Raw genomic sequence first — 26,040 nt, forward strand, 5'->3', positions numbered from 1 at the left:
TCGGCATCCATTGCAGCATAGTCATTCTGGAAGGGGGATTCCTCCATTTGTGCTCTCTACTCAAGGTTGCTTAATTTTCCCTTCCAAAGGGAGGCTTATACAAGTCGACAAGTGAATGCCATTGATCTTTGCAACTGTGGGCCTATGAAGCCCTTTGAGACAATCTTTGTGATGAAGGGTTTGACATATAAACTTGACTGTAAAATAAATCCTACTCTTCGCAGTGTGAGACTAAATTATACAGAAAGTAAAACTACATTTAGAAATCACAAACTTGTTTAATATACAAAGTTACATTTTTTTGTGAACAGAAAATTCAGAAATAGTAAAGAATAGCCTTTACACTGTGTTGAATAGAGAATTTAAAACTGCCATCTTAGCTGGCATGTTATCCACTTTTAACACAGAATAGAGTACAATATAAGCATGACACAGTGTAACAGTGTGAGCAATACATTACATAGTATTTAATTTCAGTGTTAGACAATGATTTCACATCACACGATTAGATTTAGATCTGAATATATTATATAATTATATCTAATTTTATAGGCATGGACATTAAACTGCACAAATAGATTTTTATGGTTTAAAATGGCTTGTAAACAGGAATGAAAACTGAGAGCTGTTTTTCTTCATAGCTGACATAACTCATTGTTCAGTCATGGTTTAGCAGTACACAAGAAGGGCACACAAAACAGTTTAAAATGTAAAATACAAAATAAAATAAAAAAGCCATTGCTGAAGGAAGAAACAGCATTAAAATTGTAATTTGGCAATGACTCGACTGATGATTGGCAGTCAGATATTAGTAGCCATTTTTATGTTTTACTCCACTGTCCTTGTCCAGTGAATGATGTTTAACAGTGTTCTTAGGTAATCCATCAGGTCCAAGCAGGTGCTGCGTAGGATCCTTCACAACACAAGGACCTGGTCCAGGCTTCGAAATAAAAGAAACAAATTATTTAGTGTATGAAAAGGACAGAATATATAGAAAAACTGTAAAATGTTTTGAAATATAATGTCACAAGCCTAAATAAAACATGAAACAATATTAAGTCACTTTAGTAGGTCACGTTACAAACTAGACTAATAAAACCAAATCACCTTAAGCGTATGTTTTGTTTTTGAATTATTTCCAGATTTAATCATGGAACCCTCCAACCAGCGATAATAGTAACACATATGATACATGTGTACATATATACCTTAGTGCTGATAATGTAGCTAATTCCTTTAGGCATGGGCTCCAAACCAATAGCTTGTTTCAACTCCTTAGAAAGATCTGCATGAGGAACTGGAAGACCTTTTATAAACCTACACAAAAGGAAGTTACATTTGAGGACAAACTCCAGATGGGATACAAGCGACTCATGTCATTGTCATGAACTTTAAACGCAAAAAAAAAAAAAAAAAAAAAAAATCAACTATTGTCGACTCACTCGCCACCATTGCTTTCTGGAGGGAAGAAATGTCGAACCGCTTGAATAAACTCGGGAACGTGCTGCTCTAAAGTGAATATCACAGCATTGGGTCCTGCGTCAAACGTGTAGGCCACCTACAGGAAAACATAAAACAGCGGACAATGTTCTCATGTTAGTCAGAGAATTTGAAAACCACACAAGTTTCACATCTTCATTACATCAAGTCAACTATGCGCGCGCACGCTCAGATTAGCAACTACAAGGAGGAAGTTAAGTAGAAAATTTGTTAACCACCAGCCACTTTCACAGAAGCAACCCCTTTTGCTCCTGTCCGTTTTACTGGATTTTGACTGACTTTGCAAGGTCCACAGAATGTTCTGTTCTATTGCTGTAAAAACATATCCGTTTCCATTTTGCAGCAATTAGCATTAGAATATTGCTAAGTTTCATCATTATTAACAAACCTGTTGAAAACACTGGCAAAAAGAGCTTGTTGCAAATGGCCCTGGCTGATCTCTTATACTCTTCTGCCACCCACTGGCCGTTTTTTTTTGCAATAACTACCATTGCTTTAAACGACCTCTTCATGTCAGAAGCTCTATCTTTATGCTTTAGCATTAAAAAAACAAACAAAAAACAAACAAACAAACAAAAAAAAAAAAAAGTATAAATATGTGTTTTGGAGTGAAGAACAAAGTATTGAAAAACGTATTTATACGTCTTTGGGTTTGAATGAGTTAACAGCAACCATCTAAATTACATTTGAGCTGTGTTACTTTCATTGCATCAAATCCAACTTTTAGCACACTGCATACTAACAGCAATGATGAAATACTATGCTTTGCGTTTAAACATAATTACATCACATGCTTTTCATGGTGTTTCTCACCCTTGTCAGCCCGTAATGACTGTTGTATCGATGCACCAGGTTGATGACCTGATGAGATACGCTGTTGAGGTAGAATATAGGAGGATATGTGTCCAGGCAGGTGGCATGAAACTGGTTACTGTCCTTCATGGTGAGTTCAGCGAACGCAGTGAAGTCTTTCCTGCGCACTGCTTTAATCATCTCAACCATGCGGCCAGGGACGACCGACTCGGCCCGATGCTACAAACACACAAATTTTGAGGTTATTTAATCCTACACGATAATCCAATGTGTTATCACTGTAGCATATATGCCACTCTTCTTTTTATAAAAAAAAATGGTAAGACATGTTTTCACAAGTTCAGTTTAGCCAGTCCAATTACAACTTCTCTTTTCTTTTCCCCACAATTTGACGACTGCATCCAACTGAACCCTCTGCTGCTTGGCGAAAGCCAATCTTTAGAATAGAAATATGGGTGTGTGCTGAGGTTCAAAATAGTACCTTTATGAGATGACTTGTTTGCACACTAGTTTGCATGCCAGAGGTGCTGCCCACGTGTTTCCGCTCAGCACTGGCCTGTCAAAAAAAAATATAGACAATTATATTTAACAGGCATAACTTGTATTTGCTTCCCTGTTGTCATTTTAAGCCACTCCCTTCTTTAAAGTGCAAACTCATCCGAACATTCATACCACAAGCACAAGTATTCGCAGCTCAGGCCAATGAGTCTCTGGCTCCACCTGCTGGGCAAGACTATCCTTGCCGTCACTCTGGTGCCCCATGAGCCACTGAACAAATCCGCCGTACATACTTCTGCATGCACTGCCCGAGCCTTGACGAGCCACCCCGGACAATTCCCCTTCTACGCCAAACGCCTGGGCCAGTGTGTATACTGCAAAACAGTGGAGAGACAGTTTGTAAGAGGTTGTCAATTTCACTGATGTTGAATGCAATGCAGCAACCCACCTAAACAAGCAAATCCTGCTGCAGAGGAAGCGAGTCCAGCGGCAGTGGGGAAATTGTTGATGGAACAGATGTGAACTTTGTGAGATAAGCAGGTTGAATCTAAACCGGGATCGTCATCATTACGTCGTTTCCTCGCAAGACGTCGAACTACAGACACATGGCATAGACATGTAATCATCATTCATTGTGTTATGCGATCCTTATATTATATGGGTAAGCAGTTTAAAAGTCATACTCTCTCTCAGACAAGACTGTAATCGTGGATGGCTGATATCCTCCTCCTTGCCGTTGAGCCATAGTCGATCCTCTTCAAAAGACTTGCTAGTGGCCACTGTCGTGGTTGTTTTCAACTGGACATGGAAAACACAAGACACGTGTGCTTAACAAATGTTTTTGACCACCATCCAATTTAAGGTTTAAGCCACAGCTGTCAAAAATAAACATTGCATGATTAATTTCTCACTTGTCCGAGAAGCCAGTGAGACGTCTCAAATTTGTGTATAAGAATGTGAAATGGGTTTGGAAAGTGTGGATACATGTCCAAATAATTAAAATAATAATAATAGTTAAAAAAAAACTGTGATTGGCTGGCAACCAGTCCAGGGTGTAGGCTACCCCGCCTACTGCCCAAAGCCAGCTGGGATAGGCTCCAGCACCCCACAACCCTTATGAGGAATAAACGGTCAAGAAAATGGATGGATTGATGGATAGTTAAAAAAAAAAAAAAAAAAAAAGAGACAAAAACAAGTGTTCAGTGAAAATGTACATTCATATACTTGTGGAAACACCTGTATGGCTAAGTGTAGGTACAAGAAAAATAAACAAGTCACAATGTGTGTTGTATTAGCATGCACATTCATTTTTAAATCAGCCCTGTCAAATTTAGTTTATTTCCTCTCAATAGTTTCTTGGGTTCATCTGCACACAATTAATCAAATATGCAATAATATATCAAGACAGACAACCCTATTCAAAGGATAATGTTGCTCAGGCTTCTCTGACAAACATGAAAATTAGCGGGATTCAGTTGGCTGCTTTAATATCCAAGTCCACCCCCAACAACTAAATGTGTTTCACATTGTTTAACTTTCTTTTTACCTGATCTTGGTGAAGAGTTACGCTCAACGAGGAGTTAATGGGTAGAATTAGGTCTTCGTCTCTCTTTCCCCCTGAAAACACACATTTCCAAAATGTTAAAACAATTACAGTCCATTACCGTTAGTTTTCAAATTACGAGTATACGATAGTATACAATAAACCTACTTCTAGGATCCTTAAAAGTCAAGACATTTGTTTCTCTTTTTTAGTGAGCCAAGGTTATACTTACAGTATTTAATGACCGCTATATTCACAGGAGCCGTGCACGTGTGTGTCTTCTCCATGCTGTCCTCAGGCATATTTCTAATTCTGTAGATTAATGTTGGTAAAGTTGGTTCTAAAATGATAAAATTCAGCGCTTGTTTTTAGCAGCCACGTTAGCTTATATGACTGTCAACACACGTCTTCGGGAAACCACTGTCGTATTCGTGATTGGCTGGTGTTGAACACGTGGCTAAACCTGTAACCAATCAGAACCAAGCTCTGGATGCGCCAGTATGAGAGGCCAATGGGAGATCATCTGACCACGCTGGTGCGAAAAAAGGGTCAGACCATCACACTTACTATTTTAAATTGTGTAGTTTATAAAGCGTAAAAAAAAAAAAAACTATTGTAGTGTAAGCGTTTATGAAAATGTGCAAACGTTGATGCTGTGGTTATAAAAACAAACAAGGCTTACATTATACGTATTACAAATCCATGGAGATGCATATATGTGCCCCTCCTCTCACATCAAGGCAGAATAATGCAGAAAATGAACAAATGCAAAGATGTTTGAATTTAAGGTCTTTTTTTGTTTTAATTTTTATTGCAAATATTTAAGACACGTTTGCAAAACAAAGACCAAAATTGCTGGCCCAGACAGGAGAAGAATGAGTTGTAATATATATAAGTAATCATGAAACGCATGATCTGCTGTCAAAAGCTTCTGTAAGTGGACATTTGAACCCAGGAAGAAAAAGTAACTCGTGAAAACGGAGTAGGAGAGTAAAACACTCGTGTGTTGTTAAGAAATGTAAAAGAAAAAAAAAAATTGATTCAAAAACATAATGCAAATGGTAAATGAAACCGCCTGCAAACAATATATTGTATTTGACACTGTGTGCAATTGTATCCAGCATCTCTTTAACCATTTGTCAATTCCATCTCATTGTTCTCCCCTCCTGGTGTGTCATTTCCAGAGACACGCAGTAAAAACTGCGGCTTTTCAGGGTGCTAGCAGGACCACAGTGGTCAAAGAGTCCCATTGAAACACATCTCCTTCATTTCCTGGTTCATTCAACGGCTGAGGTTGTGAGTTAATCATCCTCCTCATCCGAATCCATCACCCTCCGCCTATTGAACTGAGAAAAAAAAAACAAAGCAAAGCGTTCAGATCAATTAGGATCTAGTTGCTGACAATAATTGGAACCTACTCGTGGAAGTGGGAACATACTGTGACTGTTGTTTTTTTCTCTGTTTGCTTGCTGACTTTTTCTAGGATCTCAATCAAGCCTGAATCTGAAATCTGGGAGGGGAAAAATACATTTAGCTAAATACAGTTAAACTTAACAACACAGTAGTTATAGCGATTGGATTCATTCTGGAGAAAGATCAGACAAACAAAAATATATAATCTGTCTCTGTAGTAATATCCCATCCATCCATTTTCTTGACCGCTTATTCCTCACAAGGGTCGCGGGGGGTGCTGGCGCCTATCTCAGCTGGCTCTGGGCAGTAGGCGCGGGACACCCTGGACTGGTTGCCAACCAATCGCAGGGCACACAGAGACGAACAACCATCCACGCGCACAAGCATACCTAGGGACAATTCGGAGCGCCCAATTAACCTGCCATGCATGTCTTTGGAATGTGGGAGGAGACCGGAGTACCCGGAGAAGACCCACGCGGGCACGGGGAGAACATGCAAACTCCACCCAGGAAGGTCCGAGCCTGGACTCGAACCGGAGACCTCAGAACTGGGAAGCGGACGTGCTAACCACTCGACTACCGTGCCGCCTCTGTAGTAATAATACAAAATAAATAAAAAAACAAATAAAACCTACTTCGCTGTCCTGCGTAAACTTCACATCTCCAAAACCATAACTACTCAGGAAAACAATAATAATAATAATAATAATAATAATAATAATAATAATAATAATAATTTTGCTATTAAATATCATTAAAAGTTCTCAAGCTATTTTCAACCCTTTAGAGCATTCAATAATTTGTAAAAATAAATAATGTGAAATACAAAAATAAGTAAATAAATTGACCCAATTCAGACATACTTTTCCGTGACAAAAGAATAACAAAAAATACAAATACAGTACATTTCAATCATAAGATCATTTATGTACCTTTCCTGCCAATGATCCATACTGAGCCATTTGAATAAGATAATCCTCAACTGAACGGACCTTCTCCGGCTTGACCAAAGCGAGCCTGTTCACTGTAGAGATATAAAAAAATAAATTAAATAAAAATGAGCTTTTAATTAGAAATACAAACAACTGGATGTATCAACACTCATGAAGCAATTATTTTCCTTTATAACGTTAATGTGTCAGAAGGTAGCAGGAAACATACAACCTTACCAAACAAAAAAAGTGTAACATGATAAAAATTTTCATGATAAAAATATGCTTTATAATTATGGGGAAAAGATAAAAGAAAAATGCTGCTGATGTCATGCAATTTTAAAAATACTATATTAAGACAGATAGTTACCGGGGATTGTGCGGGACATAACATTTTATCCATCTTGCACAGCACTACCTCTCTCTGTATTGCTGCCCCAACATAATATTATTAGTTTTTGGAAAAGACTTACACCTGGCACGAGCAGACTGATCTAGAACTTGGGCCAATATGGAGTTCCTCATCTCTGTCTCTCTGTGAATGAAACCTTACATTAGTTTTAACACGCAAGCAACAAAAACATTTTGAAATTTCAACGTTAAAAGAATGTTTCCATTCCACTATCATTTATTTCATAATAACGGCCAACTACAGTGTGAACTCTACTGATGATGAGTATTACAGACATTAAGAAAAAATAATAATAATCAGGGCATAGAATCGATCACAACTGGACTGCTTCGATTGTCTTAGAAGGATGGATGTGACGATACAATACACTTTATTCTTTTTCTTCTTCAATGTGTCCTATTACTCCTCAATTTATATGTTATTAAATGCACTCAAAGGTAATCTCATGTTACCTTTGTTTGGCCTCCTCTCCTTGCTGATTCTTTGAGGAATCCTGAAGTAACAAAGCACATAGTTACTATTTTAATAATCATCTTTGAAAGCAAAAAATGCAGTCAACACTTGGTATTACTTGACTAATAATTACTGAGTTTGAGTCAAGGCCTAAAAACAGACATAATTTACAGGTTTTGGACACAAACTGCTCCATATTTATAGTGTAATCACATTTTGTGATTTGATAAAAATGCACGATGCTACGTTATGCATGCAGTTCAAGTTGCAGTCTCTGAATGACAGGGGTGTGCACTGTCATGTTGACAGCATGCTAGCTAGAAACTTGCTAAAGATTCAGTAAGTACTGTATCTTAAACTTGGAATATTCAATTTCACGCACATTTGGCGTGAAATTCCCTTCCATAGTACGGCATCAGCGAGGTGACAGCTGATTTACTACAATCTCAATAACAACTTTAGTCAAATTAGCAAGCAGCCGTTTGTGTCCAGCATCTCCTGATTAGGTAGCTAACACGCTTCCAAAATACTCTTTTTGTCCTTACCGCGTGCTTTGCTTGGAGTTCTGCCATTCGTTGCTGTCTAATTGCCGCTAACTCGTCGTCTGCCATGTTTTTTGGATAGTGTGGATTGAAATTACGAGAAATAGTAATTAATATAAACACTACAAAAGCATCGCGGGCAAGGCCCTAGCTAGCTAGCTCAGGGTAGTGTAATCAACGTTGAGAACCGATCAACTGCAGGCTAAAGCTATCGAACACAGAGCTACACGCATTCACCACTGCAAGAAGAACTTGCGATGGCGCCCAAACATAGGTAGAGAAATAAAATACAATAATCTAATAGGTATTTGTGAGGTGCATAAATATAAGTTTTTAAATTAAAAAGAACTATTACGAGGTAAACGAAAGAGTCATAACTCAAAAGTAATTCACTGCCAGCCATTTTAGAAAATTTCAAAATTTTCAATACCCACGCGATATTACGTTCAATCATTAAATATAAACCCAAACATTTTCATATTTAAATGGTGTCCAGAGTTGATGTTATTTCACAGAGTTGATCGCGTAGTGTTCATTAACTCTGCATAGATACTCTGCATACAGTTGTGCTTGAAAATGTTTGAAACCTATATGCTCACTCTATGGTGAGAAAAAGGCTTAATGTCCATAAATCCAAAATACTGTGGCAATTAATCAGAGCAAGCAGGAGCGCTGCTAGGATATGTTGGATTTGTTTAGAAAATGCCTCTTTGGTGCTCTTCAGTGAAGGAATCCGCAAAGCATGTCCAAAAAAAAAAAAAACTGAGGCACTCAAAGAGGTTCCAAGTGAAAGGCCTTTATTTCAACATGGCCAGTTGATTAAAAATTGCTACGCGTTTCGGTCTTGGTAGGCCTTCAGCTTGCCCTGACAAAGGCCTACCAAGGCCGAAACGCGTAGGCAATTTTTAATCAACCGGCCATGTTGAAATAAAGGCCTTTCACTTGGAACCCCTTTGAGTGCCTCAGGTTTTTCCTCTTTTTGGACATACTGTGGCAGTTGTTTTGATATTTTCAGAGGTTGATGTTGACATGATTATATGTGAATTTTGGTGATGATTCATACCATTTTTGTGCAATTTAGGTTCAGCTTTTGTACATTACATTTACAGTTCTGCTCATAAATTTGCATACCCCAATTGTATGTAAACATTCACATTAACTGTAGTTACTACTACTAATACTCGTACTGCAAATGCTACTGACATTACTACAAGTACTCTTCATTCTTTGTTTTTTTTGTTTTTTTCCCCAGCATTCTCGATGCCCTGTGGCACCATGCTGTCTTCCACTATGTCGGACTACTACATCAAGTTTGAGGGAGGAGACTCACAATAGTAAGTGGCAATATTGCTGATATGTGTGTTATGTGTTGTGTTGGTCAACTTTAAGTAGGGATTGGCGAGTACCGATACCAGATGTCGCCCTTATTTCAAGGTATCGGTACTTACGATCCGTCACCCAATTGTGGCCATTTTATGGACAGGAACTAGAAATTAGAAGTTCGAAGAATAGAACATTTCAAGTAAAAATGCTATATTGAAATATATATATGAGATATTTGTTTTTCTCATTGTTGGGGTCTCTAACATTTTAAAAATCAGTACATTTGTACCCCGCTTTAGACACTCATCTTACAATGGAAGACATTTAACAGACAACTTGTACCATGTTTAATAATATGATTCACAATCAAAAACATGCATGAAGTGTGTTTAAATTAGAACTCCTAAGTGCAGTGTCTCACAACTTAATAATTTAATTGAAAAGACTAATACTGGTTGTTAATATCCTATTGTGAGAAACGAGACAAGTAATTGTTGGCACGATTGCGTTTTGAGTGGAATGGCTATGCAACACATGTCAGTCAAACTGAGAAAGGGATGAATATGTTTCCAAGAAAGAGGGACGTCAATCAACGCCCAAGGTTCACCACACGCTCTTGGCCTCTAGCTCCCTCTGTAGGTACTATACGAGAACTGGCTCAAGAGTAGAGGTATGTGGTACTTTTGGTCTGGGTCACTTATGGTGAAGACAATCTGAAACAAAACACAAAGTTCAGCCAAAGTATTAAACTGGTACAGTTTGCATGATGTTGTGTAACATGGAATTGATTGTGGAAAAGCGACAAGAAATGAAGATGTTTAGGCCTCCCTAGTCTCACCTCAACATATGGATAAAAGGAGGTCTCCCCCATTGTTTCCCAGTACTGAGCAGTTTCAAATCGTAATTTGTATACACCGCACAGAAAGTCCTGTCGTGTCATGAGTCCAGGGAAACGGCCATCAGCGTTCGTGTGCCTGTTTTCAAAATATGTGGGATTTTATTCATGAAAAATTGCATTTAAACTTTACTACAGGCATACAGAGAGAAATAATTCCACAAGTACAAATTAAATTAATTGCTACGGTATTCCCTTCTGGACAATCATGATCTCTCAAATGGATGTATGATTGAAATCCTACTTTGAAACCTTAACTGTATTTTAAAACCATGATTTGAAGACATACGTTGAAATTGAAACCGTAGTTTGAAACCTCAACCCAGTTTTGAAACCCTACTTTGAAATCTTAACCCTAGTTTTAAACCCTAACTTGAAACCCGAAAACCCTGAGACAAGTTTAAAACACAACTTTGAAACCTTAACCCTAGTTTGAAAACCTACCAATCAAATTAATTTGCTGACAATTGTTTCAGTCATAAAATCAAAAGCAATAATATCACATTGATTGTGTTATCATGTACCAGCTTATTCTGTAGTGCAATTGAGTAGGAAATATCTTGAGAATGCAGCATCTGAATGAGAAATCCAATATTTTTTTGCCTCAAATTAAATCATTTGCTCCCAAAAACGTATAAAAACGTTCTATTTTAAATATTGCCATGGTCCCAAACACGTATTTATACGTTTTTTTTTTTTTTTAATGCTAGAGCATAGAGAAAGGCTTTGATGCAGCCTCTGATTGAAGAGGTCGCTTAAAACAATGGTAGTTATTGCAAAAAAACGGCCAGCAGGTGGCAGCAGAGTATAAGAGATCAACTAGGGCCATGTTGCAACAAGCTCTTTTCCTCACTGTTTTAAACAGGTTTGTGAACAATGACGAAACTTAGCGAATTGCTGCGAAACGGAAACAGAGACAAACATACTTTTTTTTCCCCTTGATCAAAGAAGAGACTGTAATCTTTCTTTTGGTAGGTTCCATGTTTTTATAGAACACAATATTCTGTGGGCCTTGCAAAATCAGTTAAAATCCAGTAAATCCAGTTGCTTCAGTGAAAATGGCTGGGAGGGAATGAGTTAAAGTAACACCCCCCCCACCCCTTTTTCTTTTTACATATTTTACCCAGGGCACCACAATGACCAAGTACCGGTAATAAGAAATTTAGACTCAAAAATTGTCCTTAGGTGTGAATGTGAATTGTTATTTGCGTATATGTGCCCGCAGTAGTCCAGGTTGTCTCGCCCAAAGTAAGCTGGACAGGCCCTTGCTCACCTGCAACCCTAAGTGAGGACAAGAAAATGAATGAATGAATATTTTACCCGGTGTTAATCAACAGCCAGGTCTCAGTTGAGGGGTCCTGCAGTCGATGTAGGCTGAGGGCGATATTGGCCCCGGGGACACCCTTGGCAGTGTTCAGCACGTGTGTGGTCAATGGACTCGCCATCGCTCTGATCAACTAAACAATCACCTTATTAGATACATAGCTTTATATACAGGCAGACAGATACACTATGAAGAAAGTAGTCTCTTTGTAAAGAGTGTTAAAAAAAATATTTTGTCATGCACACAATATGCTTACCTTATTTCCAGGCAAAATATGGCCCTTGAGTTGTTGTAGCCTGTTTGTGCTCATGTGCACTGATGACTATACAATCCTAGCTTGTCTTTTGCCAGCAGAAAACTGGTTGTGCAAGAACTAAGCTCCTCCTCATATTTGCTTGCAGCACTTTGTACTTTGTTGGAATCTGTCAAAGTGGGCAGTTCTGGAGCTGAACCACATGGAGATGAGCACAATGATGTCATTTTAGGATTATAGTATTATGTGTGTGTAATGTTTACAGTATGTAATGTATATGGTTAGGAAAAAATATTTTGACAATCAAAACCCAATTCACAGCTTCAACAACAGTAATTATTAACCACATTCCTTCAAGCTAGTTCTCATTCAGTCTATATTTGTGTTATTGATGCACAGTAAGATGCAAAGATGTACAATGGTTCAAAATGGCGCTTAATGAATGATTGTTCACTCCTTACAGTCAACCACAGGAGCAAAAGAAACTTTCCATCTTTTTCCCCCCGTTTTTCATTTCTTTATTTTGTATTTAGAAGAAATTGTTTCCCTACAAATACATATTTGTGACTTCACTACTGCATTGCCATTGCTTAGTTCCTGTATTATTAAAACATATGCTATTCCTCTTTCGACAATACACACTGGTGCCTTGAGGTACGAGTATAATTTGTTTCATGACCACACTTGTTACTCAACACGCTTGTATGTCAAAGAAATGGATGGAAATGCCATTAGTCCGTTCCTGCCCAAAACACATTTTGAAACCTGCTGTCGACTGAAAATGACAAGGGCTCAGGTAACCAATCACAGTTTTCTAGCTTTGGTCATGTGACATTCACAAGCTGACCTGTGATTGGTTACCTGAGCGCTTGTGATGTCATTTTCAGTCGACAGCAAGTTGCAAAATGTGTTTTTAACGGTACTAATTGAAAAATAATGAAAATATCAACTTTATTATAGGCAAAATATTGATGTTTGACTGCCGAAAATGGCTAAATAAATAAAGTACCCCTTTTAATATTTTACTTAAAAACTTAATTAAATAAAACGTAAAAGAATGACAATCATTTGGGCATCATGATTAGTTCATTGTCGCTCCTTTTGGCTTGGCCACTGGGGGGCAGTATAATACAGTCATGCAGACGCAAACATAAAAAGGAAACAAAAGAGGAGTTTCACAACTACGGTACAGCCGCTTCGCCCAGTTTCTCGGAGATCCTGAAATGTAGATTTCCCGCTTTAATTAGTTGTATATTTTTAGAGTATTGTGTAATACTATAATATTTTTATTTTCTGGTATTTTTAATGCTGTAATTGTATGATGAAATGTTCAATTTGTCACAATGTTGTCCGAAATGAAAAATGAACAAATAAACCAAACCAAAACACTAATGAAGTGATAGTTTTCTCTTAAAAAAACACACACATTGCAACAGTTTTTTTTTTCCGTTTTTTTTACAACAGATTTATGGCATTTCCACTAATTTCATGCCATCACAGGAAATAAAAAACACTCCCATTACATGTGTAGTCAATATGAAAATACTTTTACTAATGACAATGAGTATTTTCCACTTGGCTCATCTGAAGAATGGCGACAAAAACATGTAACACCATATGATTTATAATAACATTGTTTTTTGTATACAGGTATTTTTTTTTTCCGTACAAAATAAAGGAAAAGTGAAATTAGACAGTTGAACACTTACAGTTAAGTTTACAATAATGCACAATATTACACACTGACCTGGGTCACAGCAATTTGACACAACTCTGTGCCAAAGTCATGGTCGAAGAGAATTGTAGCATTCTTCTAATTCTTTAAAAGTACTAAAATGACTCCAAAATGGCATACTAATAAATAGAGAATAACATAATTTCCCTCTTTGTTGAGTAAACCATGTGGCCGACTAATCTGAATCTCTAAATACCATAAATGTATGGCATGTGAGTTGAGTGACAGAGAACTAAATTCCATGTAAACAGTACATTCATACTGCATTCTGAACATACTAAGATTAAACATTTGTGAGGCGTGCACATTGTTTTACCAGCATGGGCTTATTCGGTATTCCTCATTCTGTTCAATGGACTGTTAAAGTCTAATCTAAGAACCATTTAAATGATTATTTTTTTTCTGTCCTTGCTCAAGTAAAACCCACGAGGCAGCGGAAACATTCTCGTCCTTTTAGCAACACATAAATTACCACGTACGATCTTGTCTGACATTTTCACCTCCAATTCAAAAGAAGGCTTAAATGATAGCGATAAACAGAAATTAGTACCGGATTATTTTTATGTTCTCACCAGGGGATCGCAATTCCTCATTTGGATTAACGCCGCAGTGTTTTATTTGGATTATTGCTGGAGCCTTTGTGTTCATGCAAATACAATGGTACAGCACAATAGGAATGCATACGGACGCAGGATTCTGCCTCCGGCTGTTTTTCCACAAATACTGCTTACTCTGGAAATAATAACATTTTAACTCTTTCCTGATCAGTCCAACAGAAAGCATCTTCCCCTTTGCACGTATGAGTGTATTTTTCATTTGTGTTGGTGCGGTTTGTCACTAAAATTCAGCTACGGCTGCAGCAACAAGTCAAATTTTACAGTGTTGTTTGATATGTGCACTCCCAGTGGACGAAAGATATTGGCTTGATCGTTTTGCTGTTCTCTTCCACAACATTCGTCACGCCATTCTTGTCTTTCTTCACGTTGTTTTCTTCAAGCCTCATATTTCCTCTTCGGGCTCTGAGCTGTGATTGTTCATCTGCCACGTAAAACAAAGAGAGACTTCGTGATGTTGTAAGGTCAGAATTAATACTTTTTTTTTGGGAGATTGATTGATTGATTGATTGATTGATTGATTGGGTTTTATTGCACGTAAACACATCACAAGTATAAAATACAAGTTGTCGTTAAAAAAGAGAAAAGGAAAAGAAAAAGAAATTATAAATAGTATCATAATTTACATCAAAAGGAGTAGGAGGAAGTACAAAAATGTATCTAGTCCTACTCCCTAATGCTTCGATCATAATAATATACTAAAGTTGTTCTTACTCACATAAAAGTTCAACAATAGAAAATAAACAAATCATGTTTAGGAAATCATTCTTTAGGAACACGGTATCTAAACTCATTTGCTCCCAATAACGTGTAAATATGTTTTTTTTTATAAATGTTTTAAGTTTCCCAAAGACGTATCTATACGTTTTTGTTTTTTTTTGTTTTTTTTTAATGCTAAAGCATACTGAAGGCTTTGATGCAGCCTCTCAACTGCAAAGAACAGTTGCAGAAATGGTAGTTATTACACAAACGGCCAGCAGGTGGCAGCAGAGCAAAGGAGATCAACCAGAGCCATCTAGAAAAAAAAGCTAAATTACTTTGAATTTGAAATAGATTTGTGAAAACTGATGAAACTTAGCTCTCTTCTAATGCTAATTGCTGCAGAACGGATACAGAAAGAAACATACTTTTTTTTTCCTGATGAAAGAAGATACGTTAATCTTTCTTTTGATAGGTTCCATGCTTTTATAGCAAGTGAACACAATATTCTGTGGGCCTTGCAAAATCAGTCAAAATCCAGTAAAACACTCGGGAGCGAACGGGATTGCTTCTGTGAAAATGGCGGCGAGTGAATGAGTTAATATATCTCAGTATAGTTAAGTAGAGACTCAAAATATAGCCACTAAACCAGATTGAGTTAATTTGTTTTGCACCTTTCAAATTGGCCTGTGAATGCATGAAACGATCACAACCGACAAAAACACAAGGAGGACGTTACAGTTATGACGTCTCATCGGAGTTGTTTTCATTTACCATATGGTAGTTATTATCATCCAGCCCTCTCGGTACGGAGGTCTCCCTGTGGATTCGATGGCGGGTGCTGGGTGGGGAGAGGGAAGAAAGAGAGTGCTCTGGACTGCTGGCGTACAGCGAGCAAGCTGGACTTCCCTCCCTCAACGGGGTACCTGCGAACGAGCATTGAAAACATTTAAACGTGAGACTATGGATGGAAATGAAGCAATAAGATATGTTGAATACTGCATTATTTGTACGTTTTTACACCAAGAGATAGGCAGTTGATTGTTGTTGTTCCCAGGCGCCACCCAAAAGATGTGAGGGGACGTTTGCTTTCAAATTTGACACCCTTAAAAGGTTAATGTCAATGATATTAAACGTTTGTGCTAAATACAAATTCTTCTAAATATACAATCAGTAATAACTTGTGCGTTAGTGGCCATTTTTAAGCATGTTGCTTGCACTTTTTAATTATTATTTTTTTAATTGGTTTTAAATGTCAACTATACACACCCTGAGGAAACTTTGAACTTTTGGGGAAAGTGCACATTTCCAGCAGGGAAATAGATGCTAAATATGGTCGGATCATGTTGCTGGCATGGATGTTAGGTGGAAACGGCGACGTGATGACGTACAAATGACGAGACGGTCCAACATCTTGAAATAAATAGTGCCTGATCAAGACAATATAACATGAATTAATGTGTTGTATATTTAGTAAAACCCTTATTTATATACAGCTGTCATTGAATGTGTAAGAACAGTGTTTTTGTTATCAATGGTTAGCAGCTTATCGTGACAACTCATAACGATCCCGATCATGAATCAGGTGTGTTTGTGGAGAGAAACATGGAAAACAGGCTGGATAGGGGCTCTCGAGGACCCAACTTGAAGACCCCTGGTCTCCAATCATGTTCAGATGGCCACATGATGGCAGCAACAGCTCTCCTGCATCGTGTTGTGTTGTTCCAATTTTGTGCGGTTCAATTCGAAGGCATCATCTGTCACGGTGCTTTCCAACCACACTGTTTGTTCAGCATGTTATTAAACTGCCATAAGAGTCCCCATCTCCCCCACTGCAGTTGATATCGACCTTGTTCAACATTTCAAAATTCCTGACTGGTGGAAAAATAATGGGTTTGTCAGTTAAAAACACCACCCCCGTCTCCCAATCACTCAGCGCCAACGGCTCCTTGAGTGATTTTGATCAGGCTGAGATCAGACTCTTTGGAACAAATTGAGCAGAAAACAGAAATCTCGCGTTTCACTGGAGTCAGCCCTGAAAAATGTTTGAGACATGAAAAGAGATGATTTATCGTTTGACCTCCCTTGCATTCTTTTTTTTTTTCTTTTTTCTGTTTTTTTTTGTCGCCGCCGTCTTTTCGAATGAGAGTCTCACCTTTATGGTCACTCGTGTGTGTGTCCATCCTGTCAAGACTGTCAAGCAGCCCATCGATCTGTGTCTTTATCAGAGTCAGCTCCTTTTTAATCACCTGCAACTCCTCCATGTCCACTGCAGGGACAGAGGAAGGACCGAAATGTTAACCGCATCTACAAAAACAGTAGAGCCACTTTAGACACTTCATTTACAGGTTAATTGATTATTACTGTCTAAAAGACTTATTTTATAAAGCAGATTATGCTCAGACCTTTCGTGTTATATGTTGATATTTATAGATGTTATGACCGTCTTAGAAGGTATTACGCGTAAATCAATCGACACTTAAAGGGAAAGTCAGCCAAAAACATTTTACTTTACATTAAACTTAATGGTTAAAATTACTTTTGTGGAATATGAATTAAGAAGCAAAATCCACACTTTTTTTTTTTTTTTAAATCCATCTCAGGGTGCAGCCTTTTTGCCACTTGCTGTCGACTGACAATGACATCATATTTGCTCAGGGCTCAGATAAGGACCAATCACGGCCCAGCTAGCGAATGTCAAATGACCAAAATCAGAAAACAGGTGATTTATGATTGGGTTTTATTGGAAAACTACAATATTTCTTTTGGAGAGTGACTGTAGGAGAACAAAAATAAAATCTATATTAGACATTTATGTAAATTTGTACTGGACTTCAATTTTTTTTTCTCCTTGAAAATATATAAATCCGGTATAAATGTAAATTTATAATATTGTGATTAGGGCTTTCTTTTATCTTTTACTTTTTTTTTTTATAACTTACACTAATATTTATAAAGTGCATGTTCTGTTTCTTTTCCATTCTTTTTCCTTCATCTGTTCCTTTTTTCTATTTTAACGATATATTATTAAATATAATAACTTATAATACATTATCATGACATAAGTTAACAAGGGTAGGACTAGATAAGTTCTTGTACTTCTTCCTACTCCCTTTGAACATATGAATTCTGACTTTGGTGATAATTATTTTGCTTTTTTAACTTTTATTTTCTTTCCTTCGCTTTTATTTTATAATTTGTATTGCATGTTTGATGTTCAATAAACCAAACCAAACACTTCAAATAATATTAATTTAATTTTTAATTAAATTAAATGTAATTAAAAAATTTTTTTTTAATTGGATTTCATTTCAGGTATCTTTTGGAGAAATGTCGGGCCTCAGCCTTTGACACGATTTGTAAGCAAAACATTTCTTTGCCCATGGCTCACCAATTGAAATTGGAGCATCTTTGAAAAAGTGCCACCCGGCAACAAGTTTTTCAGTTCAGCATCTGTTAGAGAAGCTTCATGGCTGTCACAATGCTGCAACGAGCAGTGCATGCCAGAACTGTTCCTGACAAAACGTGCTGCGGAAGGCCTGCTACTATCACTGATGAAAACATCTGAAGTCAGTACGGGTACAGCTTGATCACTTTCCAAAGCATTCACGTGAGAGCACTGTGACTGCGGATGGGGGCAGGCAGCATTTTTGTAATACCGCTCCCAATGTCAATGTGAATTGACGAATGATATGCTTTACAAAAAACTGCAAAGCCGAAGCTGTCAAAATCTCATGGCTTGACATCTGTCCAAAATATGAGATACCTGCAATTCCTCTCGGTATGTTGCCCAATCTGATCTGGAATGCATCCATGCTACTCACACTTGGCTGTGGTGGAACTCGTGGAGTGGGCTCGAGAGCTTTTGGAGTGGGTTCTGTCTCGACTACGTCTGTGCTTGGAGGAGTAGGAAGAAGAGCGGGATCGTTTGGGTAGACTCGGTCCCGTTGAAGGAAGGGGAGAAAGGGATGCTGGGACACGCTGGTAGTCGTACACCCTAGAATGTAAACAGAGATAATAAACAGACAATAATAGACAATAAAATGAAGCCGACTATGTACGATACAAGGGCTGATAATTTGTCTTATCAGGTAATAATTGTGCTAGAAAGAAGATACAGGACCTTCAAAAATCTTTAAACCTTCCATATCAAAATAAAACATTTTTTTGTACAGTTAAATATAGCAGCAACCACAACAATAATACATATTTGATTGATTACTAGAGATGAGATAAAAAATATTGAGTGCAAGAAGAGAAAAGTGAAATGACATTTATTATGAATTGTTGCGATTCAAAATAAGATTAGAAAATAGCACAAGAGGAACAGAACCAGAAAGATTATTACAGAAATCTGTCATACTTTTGTACAAGTCCTGAAAATGTCAGACATGCAATTAAAGTAAAATGGAAAGAATAACAAAGCAAAAGTTTTAACTTCTAAATATGTTTCTTTTTATGATATTTTCTGTTACTTTTCATCTGTTTAATGATCCATCCATCCATCCATCCATCCATCCATCCATCCATCCATCCATCCATCCATCCATCCATCCATCCATCCATCCATCCATTTTCTTGACCGCTTATTCCTCACAAGGGTCATAGGGGGGTGCCGGAGCCTATCCCAGCTGGCTATGGACAGTCGGCGCGGTAACACACCCTGAACTGGTTGCCAGCCAATCGCGGCTGTTTTAATGATTCGTGCCCTGGAATTGGTCCATCCTCTTGGAGGGCTCCATTTCTCTATATGTCACTGAATGTAATTGGTCCTGCCATGGTCAATCAATAGCTTAACACCAGGCACGGGGTACCACTGACACCCTCTCAGGCCTATTTCCTGACAGAAAAAAAAAAAAGAAAGAAAAAAAAAAAGAAAGAAAAAAAAAGTCATCCAATCACAACAGAGATGGAGAAATCTAACAAATGACTGGATAAAAAAAAAAAAAAGACTGTTTCTAGCTTGAATAGTGCCCTTGGCCTGTGTAGTTGATGCTTATGATTCAGAGACCAGTTAAACATTTCTGGGACATCGACCCTCTTTGGAAAGTCAAATCTCCTTACGCTAAGCTGTAAATAAAACATCACTGTGTCAAAGGGAGATGAAAAGGGGCCCCTTTTCGAACAAAGGAAAAGACAGCACTGTTTAAAAAAAAATAAAAAAAATCAACTCCCCATTACCTAACCAACATCATGACTGACGTAAGTCTCTAGTTTGAAAATACAAAAAGCAAGTTTTTGAACCATGCATAAATGTTGCGCGTATAAATTAGGGATGTCAGGTGTTTCATTTATTTTATTTATTTATTTTTATCGTAATTAATCGCATGCCTTCAATAGTTAACTCGCGATTAATCACACATTTTATGTCTGTCCTAAATGTACAATAAAATCCATCCATCCATTTTCTTAACCGCTTCTTCCTCACAAGGGTCACAGGGGTGCTGGAGCCTATCCCAGCCGGCTTCGGGCAGTAGTTACACCCTGAATTGGTTGCCAGCCAATCGCAGGGCACACAGAGACGAACACGCATCCACACTCACAAGCACACCTAGGGACAATTCAGAGCGCCCAATGAACCTGCCATGCACGTCTTTGGAATGTGGGAGGAGACCGGAGTACCCGGAGAAGACCCACGCGGGCACGGGGAGAATATGCAAACTCCACCCAGAAAGGCCGGAGCCTGGACTCGATCTTGCGTCCTCAGTACTGGGAGGCGGACGTGCTAACCAGTCATCCACCGTGCCACCATACAATATATATTAAATATAAATATAATATAAATATATAAATATATATTAAAATATTTTTTGCCCCGTTTTCGAAATACGGTTGCATGTTTTAGTCATTGATACAGTAATTTCATAATAATTCATAAAATTGAGTTAAAATTAAAAAGATGTACTGTACTGTAAAAACGAGTGTGATATTGATTTGTGTTGAGGTTAGTTTTCTGCCACTAGATGGCATAATTGCACTTGTAAGATGGTACAGGGAGCAAAAATGGAAATAACAATATGAAGATGCTGTACATTCACAACTACACATTTAAGATGATTACTGATAATAAGTTAAAACTATTTCTGATATACTACAGTATTTACACTACTACTACATAGACCTAGACTATAATTTTCCTTCTTTCTGGTACATAAAGTTTCTTTTAGGTTTTGGCTGCATTTGTGAGGTCAAAGGTCACTGATGATGACTTACATTCTAATAAGGGTCCAAAACGTCTTACGCAGGGATGTCTGATCGATTCATCACTTCATGCTTTAAAGGTCCGTCCCAAGACTTTTGCTTTTGTAGTATGTGAAAAGAACTGAATTGTGTGGAGCCGTTTGCAAATACTTTGAGCAAAAGCCAACAACAAGGGGGAGGCAAGCTGTCGACAGCGAGCACTTAATGCAAGGTTTACTGATTGAGCTGTTAGCCAGTCAGTCAGTCACAGCTCCGAGAAGTGTTTTTCTTTGCTTTTCCACTCTGATGTCCTCTGAAGCCTCTCTCCGCTGAGCCGAGTGCTCAGACAAACGGTGCTCATCAGCGGCGCTCGCGCAGACACGCTTCACTGTGTCACATCGGGATGAAGTGTATTAGGGTGCCGAAAAACGTGCGAGATTAGCGGCTTTGAGTATTGTCCGCGTGGGGAGACACGGGGACCAAATGGCTCACGGGAGTGTAAAGTCCCTGAGAGCAGTTTGCAGGGGGGGCACGCAGACAATGTGTTGTTACGCGCGGCTCTGAAGTGTCATCCCAGAAAATGGAAGCTCAGAAGATGAGAGAGGATTACAGCAAAGTGTGTGTGTGTGTTTGTCTCCATGGATTAGACCCCCGTGGAAAGAAGCTTTGTCAACTCGAGCAGTTATCTTTGTGTCTGAACTTTTTCCTTCACGTTTGCACAAGGTGAAAGCAACTGGACAATAACAGTTACGTCAGTTTGTATCACACGCTGATGTGCACTTGGAAGAAACGTTTGTACACAAATGCAAACGCACGCAGTTCCTGCTGAGCTTGCATGTAAAAAAAAAAAAAAAAAAAAAAAAAAATGTGCATACACAGTAGATGCACAAACATACACACACACATTCTGCTGTCACTTATGCTAGCCGGCAGCATGGGGGGGTAATCATGAACTGTGTTAAAACAAATTGAAAATCAGTGGCAAGTGTTGCCCCCCTGAGCAAAGGCAGGAAAATGCAGAGCAAGGAAAACAGCGTCGAGGAAAGCATGACAGTTAATACACAAAGCAACAGAGCATCAGTGCGTGTGTTTGTGCGTGTAAGCCTGGGGGGGATATATGAAGGTCCCTGAAAAATTTCAGTCTTGGGCCAATAATACAAAGGCACTCTTGAGTCGCAGTCTTTCAAACGCAATGCTAACACTGCTAAGTCTTTTGTGCTAACATGGAATACATTAACAAACATTACCAGTAGGCTATAAGCAATAGGACAGCTTTTACGGTTTGAAATAAGCCAGAATTTCAACTGACTAGGTAAGAAATAAGAAATAAGATTTCATTTGCTTACTTTGAAGTGATACCTAGAGAGGTGTTAATTTGCCAATATCATCATTATTGTGGAAGTAGTTTTCATTGGTGTACAATTCCCCCCAAAAAATGAATGTTGGGTTCATTGAAGACTAAATCGTCCATTATAAGCGAAATCATTGGCAACGCGTCCAGGATATGCCACACCCCATCACCTGCCATGCCAACATGCATGAACGGGATAAGATGGAGAAATAAGCCAGCCAAATATGTTCGAGTTTCTACTTCTTGCATTTCGTTGTTCGGCAGTCTCGACTGTTTCGACGCACTCGACTGCCCCTCATAGGAGAAAAGGGGAAAATCGCTGGAAACAATCAACATCGTCTAAAATATGCAGTGCTCGAAGTCAACAGTAGGTGGCAGTGGTATCTATCTATCTATCTATCTATCTATCTATCTATCTATCTATCTATCTATCTATCTATCTATCTATCTATCTATCTATCTATCTATCTATCTATCTATCTATCTGGCTTAGCTAGCTAGCTAGCTATCCATCCATCTATCTATCTGGCCTAGCTAGCTAGTATCTATCTATCTATCTATCTATCTATCTATCTATCTATCTATCTATCTATCTATCTATCTATCTATCTATCTATCTATCTATCTGTCTGTCTGTCTGTCTGTCTGTCTGTCTGTCTGTCTATGTTGGATATTGCACAGCACACAGTCGAGTGTAACTTAACAAAGGAGGAAACCACACAAATATGTGCTTTAATAATAATAATAATAATAATAATAATAATAATAATAAATAAGATAAGGATTACTCTTTACTTCAGATTCAAATACATAATAAAAATATAAAATAGAAAAATGGAAAACCAAAATGAATAGATTGGAAAAATTGTCATCAATAGTAAATTAGAAAAAAACAACAACAACAGAACTCTTGCTTGTTGAGTTTGTCGTGTTTTTTCTACTTTTCCAAAAACGTTAAAAAAATGGCTTAGGGAATTATTAATTTCGTGCACTTACAATATGTACAGCTCAAGTTGACTGACAATATTGTGGGGCATTTATTAACATCAGTGATGGACTGGTACAACAAAAAAAGATTTTGACGTGGCCTGGCCTGACTCGTGTGCACCTCTGGCTACCACGTAGCTTTGCCACTCATGTTGATGTTTGCTGTCGATATGGATTAATAGGATGCTCCTTCTAATTTTGAGACAGTCGCTCAGGGTATAATTGAAGAAAAATAACAATTAAATAGCACAGCAACGACCTCAAAAGACACCGGCCCGCCGGGCATCTGCCCTGTACGCCAGATGGCTTGTCCGGTCCCGATTAACCGACATAGCAAAACAAATCCGGGATGAAGGACCGTTTAGCACGTACACGCACACACCTGTCATAGTAGTCCTCGTAGCTGTCATCCAGGTCAAGCTCGGTGCTGGAAAATGGAGACAAAAGAGGAGAAGGGGGGAGGGACGGGTTGAGTAAAGTATTTGTCAAAACTACATACACGTTATGCTCCCAGGATGTCAACATGCTGCAGTTACAGCGTGCAATCACTTCATCTGGAAAGATTACAGTGTTCATGATCTCCAGCCGAGAGGAAAAAAAAAAAAAAGGGCAGTGGATTTGTTCTGCTGCAGTATCCGAGGTGGAAAAATCCATATATATTGTACCGCCAAGCGAACGCATCACCTCCGCGTGTGTGATGAGGGAAGCTACGAGGCAGAGAGAAAAGTGACACAAAGCCTGAGTGAGATTACACTGTGGCGTGTCAGACTTCAGCATTCCTCGCTAATGCCTGCACATCGCTGCTAATAATCCCTCATGTCGCTACCCCCGCCGACTCCCATTGTCCTTTCATTCAACCGGGGGTGCTTTTTTTTCTAATTCACCTTTCATCATCTCCATTACTCATCAGTTCAAGTTCAACCCCCCTCACTCCGTTTTTTCCAATGTATTTTTTCGGGATTAAAGCTCAACATCATGAATTGGATCAGATCACAATTGTACATTTTCAGCTGATAACGGCCTCCACGACTGCGCATGCACGCAGTAACCTTTTTCCGGCCAACGAACCTTTAAGTGGGTGTTCGAAAAGGCTTCTGTAGCTTCGTAATTAGTAATGCAAAAACATGGCGGTTTTTCCAAATACTCGCTATATTTCACATTGTGGCACAAAGTTTATGAATAAGAATTGGCTTCAATGTGGCATGAATAAGAACGTGAACACAACAGGAACAGGACGTTGACAAAGGAGCTCAGCATGATTAATTTCAGTGCTGAAATAACCAGGAGACAAAAGTAAATCTGGAATATATGTACAGAAATGGGTGGCATTATAATGTAAAAAAAAAATAATAATAAAAATTATACAGTAAGTCTGAGGAAAGCAGTACTTCTCAGCCTAAGTGGTTTTTGTATGTTTCCATCTAGTGCTGTCACTATCGAATATTTTTAGAATCGATTAATCTATCTATTATTCAATCGATACTAATTTTGCATTAAAGTGTATTACAAAAGCATTTCCCTCCTGATTACTGTTTATTAACCAGTGATTGGTGTTTATTTCGTACTTTGTATTCATATAGTAATTAAAAAAATGGTGATTGATGTTGTACTATGTTGTCATTATTCTCCAAAGTAAAAACAGATGTTTGTAAAATGTCTTACTTTGATTAAAACACAGAAGATGATCAGTCTTCTTTCATGAAGGACGACAGAAATGAGTGAACAATTACTGTTGGTATGCTGAAATCAGAGTATTTGGATAATTTAAAAAAAAAAAAAAAAAAAAGGCTCCAAATGATTGCTCTATTTCCATCCTATGATTGACAGTTCGGCCTCTTCCACAGTCAAGTGGGATGAACTCCAGCTTGACTTTGATTTTGACCAGTATCGGCAGTAAATCATGGATGGATGTACATTACGATAAACTAGACCAGGCAGACGTCTGCCAAATGTCAGCGTATCTTATTAGCGCACATCCAAATGACAAAACATGCTCCAGCAGTAAATTGGCAAAAATTGTGTTATTTTTTTTCCAGGTTGCTTCAACATATTTTGAGAAAGTAACACACTCCATCCAGTCTCTGCCATCTGCTCATGGGGTAGCTCAGGGAGGCAAACTCTCAGTGGAGGACAACCAAGATGTCGTGTTTAATGTTGGAATAAGAAGGGCATGCCGTCACAATTACACTTGCGCTTTTATGTTGGAAACATCCTTGTCGCGCTCGTGTGCATCTAAACCCATTTTGAATTGGACTTTAATTATGTTCTCCGCTCACAGTGGCACTTGTCTGTCTCACACCAGATGGCTTCCTACGCTCGGGAGACAGACAGCCACAAAATAATTCATAATGAGAGCTTGTGGTGAAGCTGTGCACATGCCAACATAAAGACCGTGTCATGCTGCTTGAGAGCATGCTGCTGTCTGAGATGGAAGTCTACGCACGGGTTCTGCTCCAACTAGGATGGCCCTCATTAGAACGGAGCACAGGGGTAGTGATAGATTACCCCCCACTAGCCCGCTGGCTAGTGTAAAAGTACAAAACAAAAACAAAAAAACAAGCTTGCTCCTAGGGA

General features: G+C 38.4%; 5 protein-coding genes across 10 annotated transcripts in view; 1 reads left to right on the forward strand and 4 right to left on the reverse strand.

The window, feature by feature from the left end:
* Nucleotides 1-258: 258 nt before the first annotated feature.
* On the reverse strand, nt 259-4,760 carry mvda (mevalonate (diphospho) decarboxylase a). Its single transcript, XM_077520091.1, has 10 exons — nt 4,587-4,760; nt 4,358-4,428; nt 3,495-3,609; nt 3,260-3,406; nt 2,986-3,185; nt 2,795-2,869; nt 2,314-2,532; nt 1,443-1,558; nt 1,209-1,317; nt 259-940 (listed from the first exon to the last, which is right to left on the reverse strand). The coding sequence occupies exons 1-10, from the start codon at nt 4,654-4,656 to the stop codon at nt 809-811; spliced, it is 1,254 nt and encodes a 417-aa protein (XP_077376217.1). The 5' UTR covers nt 4,657-4,760; the 3' UTR covers nt 259-808.
* Nucleotides 4,761-5,130: 370 nt separating this feature from the next.
* On the reverse strand, nt 5,131-8,378 carry pdcd5 (programmed cell death 5). Of its 2 annotated transcripts, none has more exons than XM_077520110.1 (6): nt 8,109-8,378; nt 7,563-7,603; nt 7,172-7,233; nt 6,699-6,790; nt 5,773-5,864; nt 5,131-5,700 (listed from the first exon to the last, which is right to left on the reverse strand). In XM_077520110.1, the coding sequence occupies exons 1-6, from the start codon at nt 8,172-8,174 to the stop codon at nt 5,682-5,684; spliced, it is 372 nt and encodes a 123-aa protein (XP_077376236.1). In that variant the 5' UTR covers nt 8,175-8,378; the 3' UTR covers nt 5,131-5,681. The 2 variants fall into 2 exon arrangements, with proteins under 2 accessions (XP_077376236.1, XP_077376235.1); XM_077520109.1 differs by having other exon boundaries at nt 5,793-5,864; nt 8,109-8,368.
* LOC144018027 (fibulin-7) overlaps nt 7,830-26,040 on the forward strand; it is a 109,947-nt gene continuing 91,736 nt past the window's right edge. For 2 of the 4 annotated variants that reach the window (XM_077520097.1, XM_077520100.1), the window contains exons 1-2: nt 7,830-7,902; nt 9,358-9,439. The gene's annotated coding sequence lies outside the window, so the exon portion shown is untranslated. Of the gene's footprint in view, nt 8,070-8,324; nt 8,380-9,357; nt 9,440-26,040 lie in introns of those variants that run through there. The other 2 variants (XM_077520098.1, XM_077520099.1) reach the window with 2 other exon arrangements.
* Nucleotides 9,752-12,026, reverse strand: uraha (urate (5-hydroxyiso-) hydrolase a). The gene is made up of 4 exons (XM_077520108.1): nt 11,904-12,026; nt 11,644-11,780; nt 10,267-10,402; nt 9,752-10,141 (listed from the first exon to the last, which is right to left on the reverse strand). The coding sequence occupies exons 1-4, from the start codon at nt 11,955-11,957 to the stop codon at nt 10,052-10,054; spliced, it is 417 nt and encodes a 138-aa protein (XP_077376234.1). The 5' UTR covers nt 11,958-12,026; the 3' UTR covers nt 9,752-10,051.
* Nucleotides 13,420-26,040, reverse strand: part of LOC144018029 (heterogeneous nuclear ribonucleoprotein C-like 1) — a 47,138-nt gene continuing 34,517 nt past the window's right edge. Inside the window, exons 3-7 of one of the 2 annotated variants that reach the window (XM_077520105.1) lie at nt 23,849-23,893; nt 18,773-18,945; nt 17,104-17,217; nt 15,723-15,874; nt 13,420-14,673 (exon numbers count right to left, since the gene is read on the reverse strand). In XM_077520105.1, coding sequence (XP_077376231.1) covers nt 14,635-14,673; nt 15,723-15,874; nt 17,104-17,217; nt 18,773-18,945; nt 23,849-23,893 — 523 coding nt within the window. In that variant the 3' untranslated portion in view covers nt 13,420-14,634. The remainder of the gene's footprint in view (nt 14,674-15,722; nt 15,875-17,103; nt 17,218-18,772; nt 18,946-23,848; nt 23,894-26,040) is intronic. The other variant, XM_077520106.1, reaches the window with a different exon arrangement.

Source organism: Festucalex cinctus, chromosome 4, assembly GCF_051991245.1.
Source record: "Festucalex cinctus isolate MCC-2025b chromosome 4, RoL_Fcin_1.0, whole genome shotgun sequence".
NCBI classification, from domain to species: Eukaryota; Metazoa; Chordata; class Actinopteri; order Syngnathiformes; family Syngnathidae; genus Festucalex; species Festucalex cinctus.